Raw genomic sequence first — 16286 nt, 5'->3', positions numbered from 1 at the left:
ACTAAAATACACTTCTTTACACAGATACAGAACAAACCACAAACACACCACACACTAAACCAAAGACACAAACTATAAATCAAGAATCTGTCGAAACCATAGCAACTGTCGAGGAGGATGACAAAACACATGCCATCACCGTTGAAGAGTCAAAAACCAAAGAAATGGTGCCCGAAACTATTGAAGAACTTCCAGAGGAGGTTCGAGTTGTTGAAACCGTCTCCGAAGACGGCAAGCCGAAAAAGAAGAAGATACGCACCCGTGTCATCAAGAAGGTCAAGGGTGATAAGCAGGAAGTCACCAAAATCGAAACTGTCGAGGAGGATGACAAAGCACCTGAGACAACGGTCACTGTCGAAGAATCGGAAGCTGAGCCAGTCGTGGCACAACCTATCGAAGAACTGCCCGAAGAGGTACGCGTTGTTGAAACCATCTCCGAAGACGGCAAGCCGAAAAAGAAGAAGATTCGCACCCGTGTCATCAAGAAGGTCAAGGGTGATAAGCAGGAAGTCACCAAAATCGAAACTGTCGAGGAGGATGACAAAGCACCTAAGACAACGGTCACTGTCGAAGAATCTGAAGTCGAGCAGGTCGCGCCGGAAGCGATTGATGAACTTCCAGAGGAGGTCCGCGTTGTTGAAACCATCTCCGAAGACGGCAAGCCTAAGAAGAAGAAGATTCGCACCCGTGTCATCAAGAAGGTCAAGGGTGATAAGCAGGAAGTCACCAAAATCGAAACTGTCGAGGAGGATGACAAAGCACCTGAAACAACAGTCACAGTCGAAGAATCTGAAGTCGAGCAGGTCGCGCCGGATGCGATTGAAGAACTTCCAGAGGAGGTCCGCGTTGTTGAAACCATCTCCGAAGACGGCAAGCCTAAGAAGAAGAAGATTCGCACCCGTGTCATCAAGAAGGTCAAGGGTGATAAGCAGGAAGTCACCAAAATCGAAACTGTCGAGGAGGATGACAAAGCTCCTGAGACAACAGTCACTGTAGAAGAATCTGAAGTCGAGCAGGTCGTGCAGGAAGCGATTGAAGAACTTCCAGAGGAGGTCCGCGTTGTTGAAACCATCTCCGAAGACGGCAAGCCTAAGAAGAAGAAGATTCGTACACGAGTCATCAAGAAGGTCAAGGGTGATAAGCAGGAAGTCACAAAAATCGAAACGGTCGAGGAGGATGACAAAGCTCCTGAGACAACAGTCACTGTCGAAGAATCTGAAGTCGAGCAGGTCGTGCAGGAAGCCATTGAAGAACTTCCAGAGGAGGTTCGCGTTGTTGAAACCATCTCCGAAGAAGGCAAGCCTAAAAAGAAGAAGATTCGCACCCGTGTCATCAAGAAGGTCAAGGGTGATAAACAGGAAGTCACCAAAATCGAAACTGTCGAGGAGGACGACAAAGCTCCTGAGACTTCAGTCACTGTCGAAGAATCTGTAGTCGAGCAGGTTGCGCCGGAAGCCATTGAAGAACTTCCAGAAGAGGTTCGCGTTGTTGAAACCATCTCCGAAGACGGCAAGTCTAAGAAGAAGAAGATTCGCACCCGTGTCATCAAGAAGGTCAAGGGTGATAAGCAGGAAGTCACCAAAATCGAAACTGTCGAGGAGGATGACAAAGCTCCTGAGACAACAGTCACAGTCGAAGAATCGGAAGTCGAGCAGGTCGCGCCGGAAGCCATTGAAGAACTTCCAGAGGAGGTTCGCGTTGTTGAAACCATCTCCGAAGAAGGCAAGTCTAAGAAGAAGAAGATTCGCACCCGTGTCATCAAGAAGATCAAGGGTGATAAGCAGGAAGTCACCAAAATCGAAACTGTCGAGGAGGATGACAAAGCACCTGAAACAACAGTCACAGTCCAAGAATCTGAAGTCGAGCAGGTTGCGCCGGAAGCCATTGAAGAACTTCCAGAAGAGGTTCGCGTTGTTGAAACCATCTCCGAAGACGGCAAGCCTAAGAAGAAGAAGATTCGCACCCGTGTCATCAAGAAGGTCAAGGGTGATAAACAGGAAGTCACCAAAATCGAAACTGTCGAGGAGGACGACAAAGCTCCTGAGACATCAGTCACTGTCGAAGAATCTGTAGTCGAGCAGGTTGCGCCGGAAGCCATTGAAGAACTTCCAGAAGAGGTTCGCGTTGTTGAAACCATCTCCGAAGACGGCAAGCCGAAAAAGAAGAAGATTCGCACCCGTGTCATCAAGAAGGTCAAGGGTGATAAACAGGAAGTCACCAAAATCGAAACTGTCGAGGAGGATGACAAAGCTCCTGAGACAACAGTCACAGTCGAAGAATCGGAAGTCGAGCAGGTCGCGCCGGAAGCCATTGAAGAACTTCCAGAGGAGGTTCGCGTTGTTGAAACCATCTCCGAAGACGGCAAGCCTAAGAAGAAGAAGATTCGCACCCGAGTCATCAAGAAGGTCAAGGGTGATAAGCAGGAAGTCACCAAAATCGAAACTGTCGAGGAGGACGACAAAGCTCCTGAGACATCAGTCACTGTCGAAGAATCTGTAGTCGAGCAGGTTGCGCCGGAAGCCATTGAAGAACTTCCAGAAGAGTTTCGCGTTGTTGAAACCATCTCCGAAGACGGCAAGCCTAAGAAGAAGAAGATTCGCACCCGTGTCATCAAGAAGGTCAAGGGTGATAAGCAGGAAGTCACCAAAATCGAAACAGTCGAGGAGGATGACAAAGCTCCTGAGACATCAGTCACTGTCGAAGAATCGGAAGTCGAGCAGGTCGTGCCGGAAGCCATTGAAGAACTTCCAGAGGAGGTTCGCGTTGTTGAAACCATCTCCGAAGAAGGCAAGCCTAAAAAGAAGAAGATTCGTACCCGTGTCATCAAGAAGGTCAAGGGTGATAAGCAGGAAGTCACCAAAATCGAAACAGTCGAGGAGGATGACAAAGCTTCTGAGACAACAGTCACAGTCGAAGAATCGGAAGTCGAGCAGGTCGTGCCGGAAGCCATTGAAGAACTTCCAGAGGAGGTTCGCGTTGTTGAAACCATCTCCGAAGACGGCAAGCCTAAGAAGAAGAAGATTCGCACCCGAGTCATCAAGAAGGTCAAGGGTGATAAACAGGAAGTAACCAAAATCGAAACTGTCGAGGAGGATGACAAAGCACCTGAAACAACAGTCACTGTCGAAGAATCTGAAGTCGATCAGGTCGTGCCGGAAGCCATTGAAGAACTTCCAGAGGAGGTTCGCGTTGTTGAAACCATCTCCGAAGACGGCAAACCTAAGAAGAAGAAGATTCGCACCCGAGTCATCAAGAAGGTCAAGGGTGATAAACAGGAAGTAACCAAAATCGAAACTGTCGAGGAGGATGACAAAGCACCTGAGACAACGGTCACTGTCGAAGAATCTGTAGTCGAGCAGGTTCCGCCGGAAGCCATTGAAGAACTTCCAGAAGAGGTTCGCGTTGTTGAAACCATCTCCGAAGACGGCAAGCCGAAAAAGAAGAAGATTCGCACACGAGTCATCAAGAAGGTCAAGGGTGATAAACAGGAAGTCACCAAAATCGAAACTGTCGAGGAGGATGACAAAGCACCTGAGACAACGGTCACTGTCGAAGAATCTGCAGTCGAGCAGGTCGCGCCGGAAGCCATTGAAGAACTTCCAGAGGAGGTTCGCGTTGTTGAAACCATCTCCGAAGAAGGCAAGCCTAAGAAGAAGAAGATTCGCACCCGTGTCATCAAGAAGGTCAAGGGTGATAAGCAGGAAGTCACCAAAATCGAAACTGTCGAGGAGGATGACAAAGCACCTGAGACAACGGTCACTGTCGAAGAATCTGAAGTCGAGCAGGTCGTGCAGGAAGCCATTGAAGAACTTCCAGAGGAGGTTCGCGTTGTTGAAACCATCTCCGAAGACGGCAAGCCTAAGAAGAAGAAGATTCGCACCCGAGTCATCAAGAAGGTCAAGGGTGATAAGCAGGAAGTCACCAAAATCGAAACTGTCGAGGAGGATGACAAAGCACCTGAGACAACAGTCACAGTCGAAGAATCGGAAGTCGAGCAGGTCGTGCCGGAAGCCATTGAAGAACTTCCAGAGGAGGTTCGCGTTGTTGAAACCATCTCCGAAGAAGGCAAGCCTAAGAAGAAGAAGATTCGCACCCGTGTCATCAAGAAGGTCAAGGGTGATAAGCAGGAAGTCACCAAAATCGAAACTGTCGAGGAGGATGACAAAGCACCTGAGACAACGGTCACTGTCGAAGAATCTGAAGTCGAGCAGGTCGTGCCGGAAGCCATTGAAGAACTTCCAGAGGAGGTTCGCGTTGTTGAAACCATCTCCGAAGAAGGCAAGCCTAAAAAGAAGAAGATTCGCACCCGTGTCATCAAGAAGGTCAAGGGTGATAAGCAGGAAGTCACCAAAATCGAAACTGTCGAGGAGGATGACAGAGCACCTGAGACAACGGTCACTGTCGAAGAATCTGAAGTCAAGCAGGTCGCGCCGGAAGCCATTGAAGAACTTCCAGAGGAGATTCGCGTTGTGGAAACAATCTCCGAAGACGGCAAGCCTAAGAAGAAGAAGATTCGCACCCGTGTCATCAAGAAGGTCAAGGGTGATAAACAAGAAGTCACCAAAATCGAAACTGTCGAGGAGGACGACAAAGCTCCTGAGACAACAGTCACTGTCGAAGAATCTGAAGTCGGTCAGGTCGTGCCGGAAGCCATTGAAGAACTTCCAGAGGAGGTTCGCGTTGTTGAAACCATCTCCGAAGACGGCAAGCCTAAGAAGAAGAAGATTCGCACCCGTGTCATCAAGAAGGTCAAGGGTGATAAGCAGGAAGTCACCAAAATCGAAACTGTCGAGGAGGATGACAAAGCACCTGAGACAACGGTCACTGTCGAAGAATCTGAAGTCGAGCAGGTCCTGCCGGAAGCCATTGAAGAACTTCCAGAGGAGGTTCGCGTTGTTGAAACCATCTCCGAAGAAGGCAAGCCTAAAAAGAAGAAGATTCGCACCCGTGTCATCAAGAAGGTCAAGGGTGATAAGCAGGAAGTCACCAAAATCGAAACTGTCGAGGAGGATGACAAAGCTCCTGAGACAACAGTCACTGTCGAAGAATCTGAAGTCGAGCAGGTCGCGCCGGAAGCCATTGAAGAACTTCCAGAGGAGATTCGCGTTGTGGAAACAATCTCCGAAGACGGCAAGCCTAAGAAGAAAAAGATTCGCACCCGTGTCATCAAGAAGGTCAAGGGTGATAAACAAGAAGTCACCAAAATCGAAACTGTCGAGGAGGACAACAAAGCTCCTGAGACAACAGTCACTGTCGAAGAATCTGAAGTCGAGCAGGTTGCGCCGGAAGCCATTGAAGAACTTCCAGAAGAGGTTCGCGTTGTTGAAACCATCTCCGAAGACGGCAAGCCGAAAAAGAAGAAGATTCGCACACGAGTCATCAAGAAGGTCAAGGGTGATAAACAGGAAGTCACCAAAATCGAAACTGTCGAGGAGGACGACAAAGCTCCTGAGACAACAGTCACTGTCGAAGAATCTGTAGTCGAGCAGGTTGCGCCGGAAGCCATTGAAGAACTTCCAGAAGAGGTTCGCGTTGTTGAAACCATCTCCGAAGACGGCAAGCCGAAAAAGAAGAAGATTCGCACACGAGTCATCAAGAAGGTCAAGGGTGATAAACAGGAAGTCACCAAAATCGAAACTGTCGAGGAGGATGACAAAGCACCTGAGACAACGGTCACTGTCGAAGAATCTGAAGTCGAGCAGGTCGCGCCGGAAGCCATTGAAGAACTTCCAGAGGAGGTTCGCGTTGTTGAAACCATCTCCGAAGACGGCAAGCCGAAAAAGAAGAAGATTCGCACCCGTGTCATCAAGAAGGTCAAGGGTGACAAACAGGAAGTCACCAAAATCGAAACTGTCGAGGAGGACGACAAAGCTCCTGAAACAACAGTCACTGTCGAAGAATCTGTAGTCGAGCAGGTTGCGCCGGAAGCCATTGAAGAACTTCCAGAAGAGGTTCGCGTTGTTGAAACCATCTCCGAAGACGGCAAGCCGAAAAAGAAGAAGATTCGCACCCGTGTCATCAAGAAGGTCAAGGGTGATAAACAGGAAGTCACCAAAATCGAAACTGTCGAGGAGGACGACAAAGCTCCTGAGACAACAGTCACTGTCGAAGAATCTGAAGTCGAGCAGGTCGCGCCGGAAGCCATTGAAGAACTTCCAGAGGAGGTTCGCGTTGTTGAAACCATCTCCGAAGACGGCAAGCCGAAAAAGAAGAAGATTCGCACCCGTGTCATCAAGAAGGTCAAGGGTGATAAACAGGAAGTCACCAAAATCGAAACTGTCGAGGAGGACGACAAAGCTCCTGAGACAACAGTCACTGTCGAAGAATCTGAAGTCGAGCAGGGCGCGCCGGAAGCCATTGAAGAACTTCCAGAGGAGGTTCGAGTTGTTGAAACCATCTCCGAAGAAGGCAAGCCCAAGAAGAAGAAGATTCGCACCCGTGTCATCAAGAAGGTCAAGGGTGATAAGCAGGAAGTCACCAAAATCGAAACTGTCGAGGAGGACGACAAAGCTCCTGAGACAACAGTCACTGTCGAAGAATCTGAAGTCGATCAGGTCGTGCCGGAAGCCATTGAAGAACTTCCAGAGGAGGTTCGCGTTGTTGAAACCATCTCCGAAGACGGCAAACCTAAGAAGAAGAAGATTCGCACCCGTGTCATCAAGAAGGTCAAGGGTGATAAGCAGGAAGTCACCAAAATCGAAACTGTCGAGGAGGACGACAAAGCTCCTGAGACAACAGTCACTGTCGAAGAATCTAAAGTCGAGCAGGTCGCGCCGGAAGCCATTGAAGAACTTCCAGAGGAGGTTCGCGTTGTTGAAACCATCTCCGAAGAAGGCAAGCCTAAGAAGAAGAAGATTCGCACCCGAGTCATCAAGAAGGTCAAGGGTGATAAGCAGGAAGTCACCAAAATCGAAACTGTCGAGGAGGATGACAAAGCTCCTGAGACAACAGTCACTGTCGAAGAATCGGAAGTCGAGCAGGTCGCGCCGGAAGCCATTGAAGAACTTCCAGAGGAGGTTCGCGTTGTTGAAACCATCTCCGAAGACGGCAAGCCTAAGAAGAAGAAGATTCGCACCCGTGTCATCAAAAAGGTCAAGGGTGATAAGCAGGAAGTCACCAAAATCGAAACTGTCGAGGAGGATGACAAAGCACCTGAAACAACAGTCACAGTCAAAGAATCTGAAGTCGAGCAGGTTGCGCCGGAAGCCATTGAAGAACTTCCAGAGGAGGTTCGCGTTGTTGAAACCATCTCTGAAGACGGCAAGCCTAAGAAGAAGAAGATTCGTACCCGTGTCATCAAGAAGGTCAAGGGTGATAAGCAGGAAGTCACAAAAATCGAAACTGTCGAGGAGGATGACAAAGCTCCTAAGACAACAGTCACTGTCGAAGAATCTGAAGTCGATCAGGTCGCGCCGGAAGCCATTGAAGAACTTCCAGAGGAGGTTCGCGTTGTTGAAACAATCTCCGAAGACGGCAAGCCTAAGAAGAAGAAGATTCGCACCCGTGTCATCAAGAAGGTCAAGGGTGACAAACAGGAAGTCACCAAAATCGAAACTGTCGAGGAGGATGACAAAGCTCCTGAGACAACAGTCACTGTCGAAGAATCTGAAGTCGATCAGGTCAAGCCGGAAGCCATTGAAGAACTTCCAGAGGAGGTTCGTGTTGTTGAAACCATCTCCGAAGACGGCAAGCCAAAGAAGAAGAAGATTCGCACCCGTGTCATCAAGAAGGTCAAGGGTGACAAACAGGAAGTCACCAAAATCGAAACTGTCGAGGAGGACGACAAAGCTCCTGAGACAACAGTCACTGTCGAAGAATCGGAAGTCGAGCAGGTCGCGCCGGAAGCCATTGAAGAACTTCCAGAGGAGGTTCGCGTTGTTGAAACCATCTCCGAAGACGGCAAGCCTAAGAAGAAGAAGATTCGTACCCGTGTCATTAAAAAGGTCAAGGGTGATAAACAGGAAGTCACCAAAATCGAAACTGTCGAGGAGGATGACAAAGCTCCTGAGACAACAGTCACTGTCGAAGAATCTGAAGTCGATCAGGTCGAGCCGGAAGCCATTGAAGAACTTCCAGAGGAGGTTCGCGTTGTTGAAACCATCTCTGAAGACGGCAAGCCTAAGAAGAAGAAGATTCGCACCCGTGTCATCAAGAAGGTCAAGGGTGACAAACAGGAAGTCACCAAAATCGAAACTGTCGAGGAGGATGACAAAGCTCCTGAGACAACAGTCACTGTCGAAGAATCTGAAGTCGATCAGCTCAAGCCGGAAGCCATTGAAGAACTTCCAGAGGAGGTTCGTGTTGTTGAAACCATCTCCGAAGACGGCAAGCCAAAGAAGAAGAAGATTCGCACCCGTGTCATCAAGAAGGTCAAGGGTGACAAACAGGAAGTCACCAAAATCGAAACTGTCGAGGAGGACGACAAAGCTCCTGAGACAACAGTCACTGTCGAAGAATCGGAAGTCGAGCAGGTCGCGCCGGAAGCCATTGAAGAACTTCCAGAGGAGGTTCGCGTTGTTGAAACCATCTCCGAAGACGGCAAGCCTAAGAAGAAGAAGATTCGTACCCGTGTCATTAAAAAGGTCAAGGGTGATAAGCAGGAAGTCACCAAAATCGAAACTGTCGAGGAGGATGACAAAGCTCCTGAGACAACAGTCACTGTCGAAGAATCTGAAGTCGATCAGGTCGAGCCGGAAGCCATTGAAGAACTTCCAGAGGAGGTTCGCGTTGTTGAAACCATCTCCGAAGACGGCAAGCCTAAGAAGAAGAAGATTCGCACCCGTGTCATCAAGAAGGTCAAGGGTGACAAACAGGAAGTCACCAAAATCGAAACTGTAGAGGAGGATGACAAAGCTCCTGAGACAACAGTCACTGTCGAAGAATCTGAAGTCGATCAGGTCGAGCCGGAAGCCATTGAAGAACTTCCAGAGGAGGTTCGTGTTTTTGAAACCATCTCCGAAGACGGCAAGCCTAAGAAGAAGAAGATTCGCACCCGTGTCATCAAGAAGGTCAAGGGTGATAAGCAGGAAGTCACCAAAATCGAAACTGTCGAGGAGGACGACAAAGCTCCTGAAACAAAAGTCACAGTCGAAGAATCTGAAGTCGAGCAGGTCGTGCCGGAAGCCATTGAAGAACTTCCAGAGGAGGTTCGCGTTGTTGAAACCATCTCCGAAGACGGCAAGCCGAAGAAGAAGAAGATTCGCACCCGTGTCATCAAGAAGGTCAAGGGTGACAAACAGGAAGTCACCAAAATCGAAACTGTCGAGGAGGATGACAAAGCTCCTGAGACAACAGTCACAGTCGAAGAATCTGAAGTCGAGCAGGTCGCGCCGGAAGCCATTGAAGAACTTCCAGAGGAGGTTCGCGTTGTTGAAACCATCTCTGAAGACGGCAAGCCTAAGAAGAAGAAGATTCGCACCCGTGTCATCAAGAAGGTCAAGGGTGATAAGCAGGAAGTCACCAAAATCGAAACTGTCGAGGAGGATGACAGAGCACCTGAAATAACAGTCACAGTCGAAGAATCTGAAGTCGATCAGGTCGTGCCGGAAGCCATTGAAGAACTTCCAGAGGAGGTTCGCGTTGTTAAAACCATCTCCGAAGACGGCAAGCCGAAAAAGAAGAAGATTCGCACCCGTGTCATCAAGAAGGTCAAGGGTGACAAACAGGAAGTCACCAAAATCGAAACTGTCGAGGAGGATGACAAAGCTCCTGAGACAATAGTCACAGTCGAAGAATCGGAAGTCGAGCAGGTCGCGCCGGAAGCCATTGAAGAACTTCCAGAGGAGGTTCGCGTTGTTGAAACCATCTCTGAAGACGGCAAGCCTAAGAAGAAGAAGATTCGTACCCGTGTCATCAAGAAGGTCAATGGTGACAAACAGGAAGTCACCAAAATCGAAACTGTCGAGGAGGATGACAAAGCTCCTGAGACAACAGTCACTGTCGAAGAATCTGAAGACGATCAGGTCGTGCCGGAAGCCATTGAAGAACTTCCAGAGGAGGTTCGCGTTGTTGAAACCATCTCTGAAGACGGCAAGCCTAAGAAGAAGAAGATTCGTACCCGTGTCATCAAGAAGGTCAATGGTGACAAACAGGAAGTCACCAAAATCGAAACTGTCGAGGAGGATGACAAAGCTCCTGAGACAACAGTCACTGTCGAAGAATCTGAAGACGATCAGGTCGTGCCGGAAGCCATTGAAGAACTTCCAGAGGAGGTTCGCGTTGTTGAAACCATCTCTGAAGACGGCAAGCCTAAGAAGAAGAAGATTCGTACCCGTGTCATCAAGAAGGTCAAGGGTGACAAACAGGAAGTCACCAAAATCGAAACTGTCGAGGAGGATGACAAAGCTCCTGAGACAACAGTCACTGTCGAAGAATCTGAAGTCGAGCAGGTTGCGCCGGAAGCCATTGAAGAACTTCCAGAAGAGGTTCGCGTTGTTGAAACCATCTCCGAAGACGGCAAGCCGAAAAAGAAGAAGATTCGCACCCGTGTTATCAAGAAGGTCAAGGGTGATAAGCAGGAAGTCACCAAAATCGAAACTGTCGAGGAGGATGACAAAGCTCCTGAGACAACAGTCACTGTCGAAGAATCTGAAGTCGATCAGGTCGCGCCGGAAGCCATTGAAGAACTTCCAGAGGAGGTTCGCGTTGTTGAAACCATCTCTGAAGACGGCAAGCCGAAAAAGAAGAAGATTCGCACCCGTGTCATCAAGAAGGTCAAGGGTGACAAACAGGAAGTCACCAAAATCGAAACTGTCGAGGAGGATGACAAAGCTCCTGAGACAACAGTCACTGTCGAAGAATCGGAAGTCGAGCAGGTCGCGCCGGAAGCCATTGAAGAACTTCCAGAGGAGGTTCGCGTTGTTGAAACCATCTCTGAAGACGGCAAACCGAAAAAGAAGAAGATTCGCACCCGTGTCATCAAGAAGGTCAAGGGTGACAAACATGAAGTCACCAAAATCGAAACTGTCGAGGAGGATGACAAAGCTCCTGAGACAACAGTCACTGTCGAAGAATCGGAAGTCGAGCAGGTCGCGCTGGAAGCCATTGAAGAACTTCCAGAGGAGGTTCGCGTTGTTGAAACCATCTCTGAAGACGGCAAGCCGAAAAAGAAGAAGATTCGCACCCGTGTCATCAAGAAGGTCAAGGGTGACAAACAGGAAGTCACCAAAATCGAAACTGTCGAGGAGGATGACAAAGCTCCTGAGACAACAGTCACTGTCGAAGAATCGAAAGTCGAGCAGGTCGCGCCGGAAGCCATTGAAGAACTTCCAGAGGAGGTTCGCGTTGTTGAAACCATCTCCGAAGACGGCAAGCCTAAGAAGAAGAAGATTCGCACCCGAGTCATCAAGAAGGTCAAGGGTGATAAGCAGGAAGTCACCAAAATCGAAACTGTCGAGGAGGACGACAAAGCTCCTGAGACAACAGTCACTGTCGAAGAATCGGAAGTCGAGCAGGTCGCGCCGGAAGCCATTGAAGAACTTCCAGAAGAGGTTCGCGTTGTTGAAACCATCTCCGAAGACGGCAAGCCGAAAAAGAAGAAGATTCGCACACGAGTCATCAAGAAGGTCAAGGGTGATAAGCAGGAAGTCACCAAAATCGAAACTGTCGAGGAGGATGACAAAGTTCCTGAGACAACAGTCACAGTCGAAGAATCGGAAGTCGAGCAGGTCGCGCCGGAAGCCATTGAAGAACTTCCAGAGGAGGTTCGCGTTGTTGAAACCATCTCCGAAGACGGCAAGCCGAAAAAGAAGAAGATTCGCACCCGTGTCATCAAGAAGGTCAAGGGTGATAAGCAGGAAGTCACCAAAATCGAAACAGTCGAGGAGGATGACAAAGCTCCTGAGACAACAGTCACTGTCGAAGAATCGGAAGTCGAGCAGGTCGCGCCGGAAGCCATTGAAGAACTTCCAGAGGAGGTTCGCGTTGTTGAAACCATCTCTGAAGACGGCAAGCCTAAGAAGAAGAAGATTCGTACCCGTGTCATCAAGAAGGTCAAGGGTGACAAACAGGAAGTCACCAAAATCGAAACTGTCGAGGAGGATGACAAAGCTCCTGAGACAACAGTCACTGTCGAAGAATCTGAAGTCGATCAGGTCGTGCCGGAAGCCATTGAAGAACTTCCAGAGGAGGTTCGCGTTGTTGAAACCATCTCCGAAGACGGCAAGCCGAAAAAGAAGAAGATTCGCACCCGTGTCATCAAGAAGGTCAAGGGTGATAAGCAGGAAGTCACCAAAATCGAAACTGTCGAGGAGGATGACAAAGCACCTGAAATAACAGTCACAGTCGAAGAATCTGAAGTCGAGCAGGTCGTGCCGGAAGCCATTGAAGAACTTCCAGAGGAGGTTCGCGTTGTTGAAACCATCTCCGAAGACGGCAAGCCGAAAAAGAAGAAGATTCGCACCCGTGTCATCAAGAAGGTCAAGGGTGACAAACAGGAAGTCACCAAAATCGAAACAGTCGAGGAGGATGACAAAGCTCCTGAGACAACAGTCACTGTCGAAGAATCTGAAGTCGAGCAGGTCGCGCCGGAAGCCATTGAAGAACTTCCAGAGGAGGTTCGCGTTGTTGAAACCATCTCCGAAGACGGCAAGCCAAAAAAGAAGAAGATTCGCACCCGTGTCATCAAGAAGGTCAAGGGTGATAAGCAGGAAGTCACCAAAATCGAAACTGTCGAGGAGGATGACAAAGCTCCTGAGACAACAGTCACTGTCGAAGAATCTGAAGTCGATCAGGTCGTGCCGGAAGCCATTGAAGAACTTCCAGAGGAGGTTCGCGTTGTTGAAACCATCTCCGAAGACGGCAAGCCGAAAAAGAAGAAGATTCGCACCCGTGTCATCAAGAAGGTCAAGGGTGATAAGCAGGAAGTCACCAAAATCGAAACAGTCGAGGAGGATGACAAAGCTCCTGAGACAACAGTCACTGTCGAAGAATCTGAAGTCGAGCAGGTCGCGCCGGAAGCCATTGAAGAACTTCCAGAAGAGGTTCGCGTTGTTGAAACCATCTCCGAAGACGGCAAGCCGAAAAAGAAGAAGATTCGCACACGAGTCATCAAGAAGGTCAAGGGTGATAAGCAGGAAGTCACCAAAATCGAAACTGTCGAGGAGGATGACAAAGTTCCTGAGACAACAGTCACAGTCGAAGAATCGGAAGTCGAGCAGGTCGCGCCGGAAGCCATTGAAGAACTTCCAGAGGAGGTTCGCGTTGTTGAAACCATCTCCGAAGACGGCAAGCCGAAAAAGAAGAAGATTCGCACCCGTGTCATCAAGAAGGTCAAGGGTGACAAACAGGAAGTCACCAAAATCGAAACAGTCGAGGAGGATGACAAAGCTCCTGAGACAACAGTCACTGTCGAAGAATCTGAAGTCGAGCAGGTCGCGCCGGAAGCCATTGAAGAACTTCCAGAGGAGGTTCGCGTTGTTGAAACCATCTCCGAAGACGGCAAGCCAAAAAAGAAGAAGATTCGCACCCGTGTCATCAAGAAGGTCAAGGGTGATAAGCAGGAAGTCACCAAAATCGAAACTGTCGAGGAGGATGACAAAGCTCCTGAGACAACAGTCACTGTCGAAGAATCTGAAGTCGATCAGGTCGTGCCGGAAGCCATTGAAGAACTTCCAGAGGAGGTTCGCGTTGTTGAAACCATCTCCGAAGACGGCAAGCCGAAAAAGAAGAAGATTCGCACCCGTGTCATCAAGAAGGTCAAGGGTGATAAGCAGGAAGTCACCAAAATCGAAACAGTCGAGGAGGATGACAAAGCTCCTGAGACAACAGTCACTGTCGAAGAATCGGAAGTCGAGCAGGTCGCGCCGGAAGCCATTGAAGAACTTCCAGAGGAGGTTCGCGTTGTTGAAACCATCTCCGAAGACGGCAAGCCAAAAAAGAAGAAGATTCGCACCCGTGTCATCAAGAAGGTCAAGGGTGGTAAGCAGGAAGTCACCAAAATCGAAACTGTCGAGGAGGATGACAAAGCTCCTGAGACAACAGTCACAGTCGAAGAAACTGAAGTCGATCAGGTCGTGCCGGAAGCCATTGAAGAACTTCCAGAAGAGGTTCGCGTTGTTGAAACCATCTCTGAAGACGGCAAGCTTAAGAAGAAGAAGATTCGCACCCGTGTCATCAAAAAGGTCAAGGGTAACAAACAGGAAGTCACCAAAATCGAAACTGTCGAGGAGGATGACCAAGCTCCTGAGACAACAGTCACTGTCGAAGAATCTGAAGTCGAGCTGGTCGTGCCGGAAGCCATTGAAGAACTTCCAGAAGAGGTTCGCGTTGTTGAAACCATCTCCGAAGACGGCAAGCCGAAAAAGAAGAAGATTCGCACCCGTGTCATCAAGAAGGCCAAGGGTGATAAGCAGGAAGTCACCAAAATCGAAACTGTCGAGGAGGATGACAAAGCACCTGAAATAACAGTCACAGTCGAAGAATCTGAAGTCGAGCAGGTCGTGCCGGAAGCCATTGAAGAACTTCCAGAGGAGGTTCGCGTTGTTGAAACCATCTCCGAAGACGGCAAGCCGAAAAAGAAGAAGATTCGCACCCGTGTCATCAAGAAGGTCAAGGGTGGTAAGCAGGAAGTCACCAAAATCGAAACTGTCGAGGAGGATGACAAAGCTCCTGAGACAACAGTCACAGTCGAAGAAACTGAAGTCGATCAGGTCGTGCCGGAAGCCATTGAAGAACTTCCAGAAGAGGTTCGCGTTGTTGAAACCATCTCTGAAGACGGCAAGCTTAAGAAGAAGAAGATTCGCACCCGTGTCATCAAAAAGGTCAAGGGTGACAAACAGGAAGTCACCAAAATCGAAACTGTCGAGGAGGATGACCAAGCTCCTGAGACAACAGTCACTGTCGAAGAATCTGAAGTCGAGCAGGTCGTGCCGGAAGCCATTGAAGAACTTCCAGAAGAGGTTCGCGTTGTTGAAACCATCTCCGAAGACGGCAAGCCGAAAAAGAAGAAGATTCGCACCCGTGTCATCAAGAAGGTCAAGGGTGACAAACAGGAAGTCACCAAAATCGAAACTGTCGAGGAGGATGACAAAGCTCCTGAGACAACAGTCACAGTCGAAGAAACTGAAGTCGATCAGGTCGTGCCGGAAGCCATTGAAGAACTTCCAGAAGAGGTTCGCGTTGTTGAAACCATCTCCGAAGACGGCAAGCCGAAAAAGAAGAAGATTCGTACCCGTGTCATCAAGAAGGTCAAGGGTGACAAACAGGAAGTCACCAAAATCGAAACTGTTGAGGAGGATGACAAAGCTCCTGAGACAACAGTCACAGTCGAAGAAACTGAAGTCGAGCAGGTCGCGCCGGAAGCCATTGAAGAACTTCCAGAGGAGGTTCGCGTTGTTGAAACCATCTCCGAAGACGGCAAGCCTAAGAAGAAGAAGATTCGTACCCGTGTCATCAAGAAGGTCAAGGGTGACAAACAGGAAGTCACCAAAATCGAAACTGTCGAGGAGGATGACAAAGCTCCTGAGACAACAGTCACTGTCGAAGAATCGGAAGTCGAGCAGGTCGCGCCGGAAGCCATTGAAGAACTTCCAGAGGAGGTTCGCGTTGTTGAAACCATCTCTGAAGACGGCAAGCCTAAGAAGAAGAAGATTCGTACCCGTGTCATCAAGAAGGTCAAGGGTGACAAACAGGAAGTCACCAAAATCGAAACTGTTGAGGAGGATGACAAAGCTCCTGAGACAACAGTCACAGTCGAAGAAACTGAAGTCGAGCATGTCGTGCCGGAAGCCATTATTGAAAAATCAGATAAAGTCAAGCGTAAAAAAACAGTTGTAAAGAAGGGTAAGAACACATACCAAAACACTTTTTTAACATACACTACACATAATAATACACTTAAGGTTCTCCGAAGTATACGCAAAATTAGTTTTATCACTAGATTGATGGTTTAGCTCTTTTCTACTTTTTCTATCAGCTCTTATATAACTTAGTTATTCGCTAATATCATAATTTCTTAACTGTTCTATAAATTGATACATTCGACAATACAACACTACCTGGATACTCTGACTCCCTGATACCCTGAATACACAGATTTGGAAGGAATTGTTCAAGAAGACACTACACTTAAACACCTTGAAGCTAACGAGGACGAGGAGCCAAAAGGTGATTTTTTCTTACCTAACAAAAAGCACAAAATCTATTTCATAAAGCACAATAAAATCTATAAAGTTAAAAAAAAACTAGAAAAGCTATTCAAAGCTTTGAGAAAGACTTTTTTACTTGAGTAATGTTTTTTTTTAACATAAAAAATTAACTTGCTTAATATATCAGCACGCGAATATCTC

The 16286-nt window shown here is 48.5% G+C and overlaps 1 protein-coding gene across 6 annotated transcripts in view; it reads left to right on the top strand.

The window, feature by feature from the left end:
* Positions 1–16286, top strand: part of LOC6507567 (titin) — a 119149-nt gene that overhangs the window by 73345 nt on the left and 29518 nt on the right. For 5 of the 6 annotated variants that reach the window (XM_044715015.1, XM_044715014.1, XM_044715016.1 and 2 more), the window contains 2 exons: positions 25–15780; positions 16033–16104. The exons of the other annotated variant lie outside the window; for it this stretch is intronic. In XM_044715015.1, the coding sequence (XP_044570950.1) occupies positions 25–15780; positions 16033–16104 (15828 nt within the window). The remainder of the gene's footprint in view (positions 1–24; positions 15781–16032; positions 16105–16286) is intronic. 6 annotated transcript variants of the gene reach the window in all.

This window comes from Drosophila ananassae, chromosome 2R (assembly GCF_017639315.1).
Source record: "Drosophila ananassae strain 14024-0371.13 chromosome 2R, ASM1763931v2, whole genome shotgun sequence".
In the NCBI taxonomy this organism is placed as follows: domain Eukaryota; kingdom Metazoa; phylum Arthropoda; class Insecta; order Diptera; family Drosophilidae; genus Drosophila; species Drosophila ananassae.
Note: the sequence above shows the minus strand (reverse complement) of the source record. Positions and strands in the feature narration are given on the sequence as shown.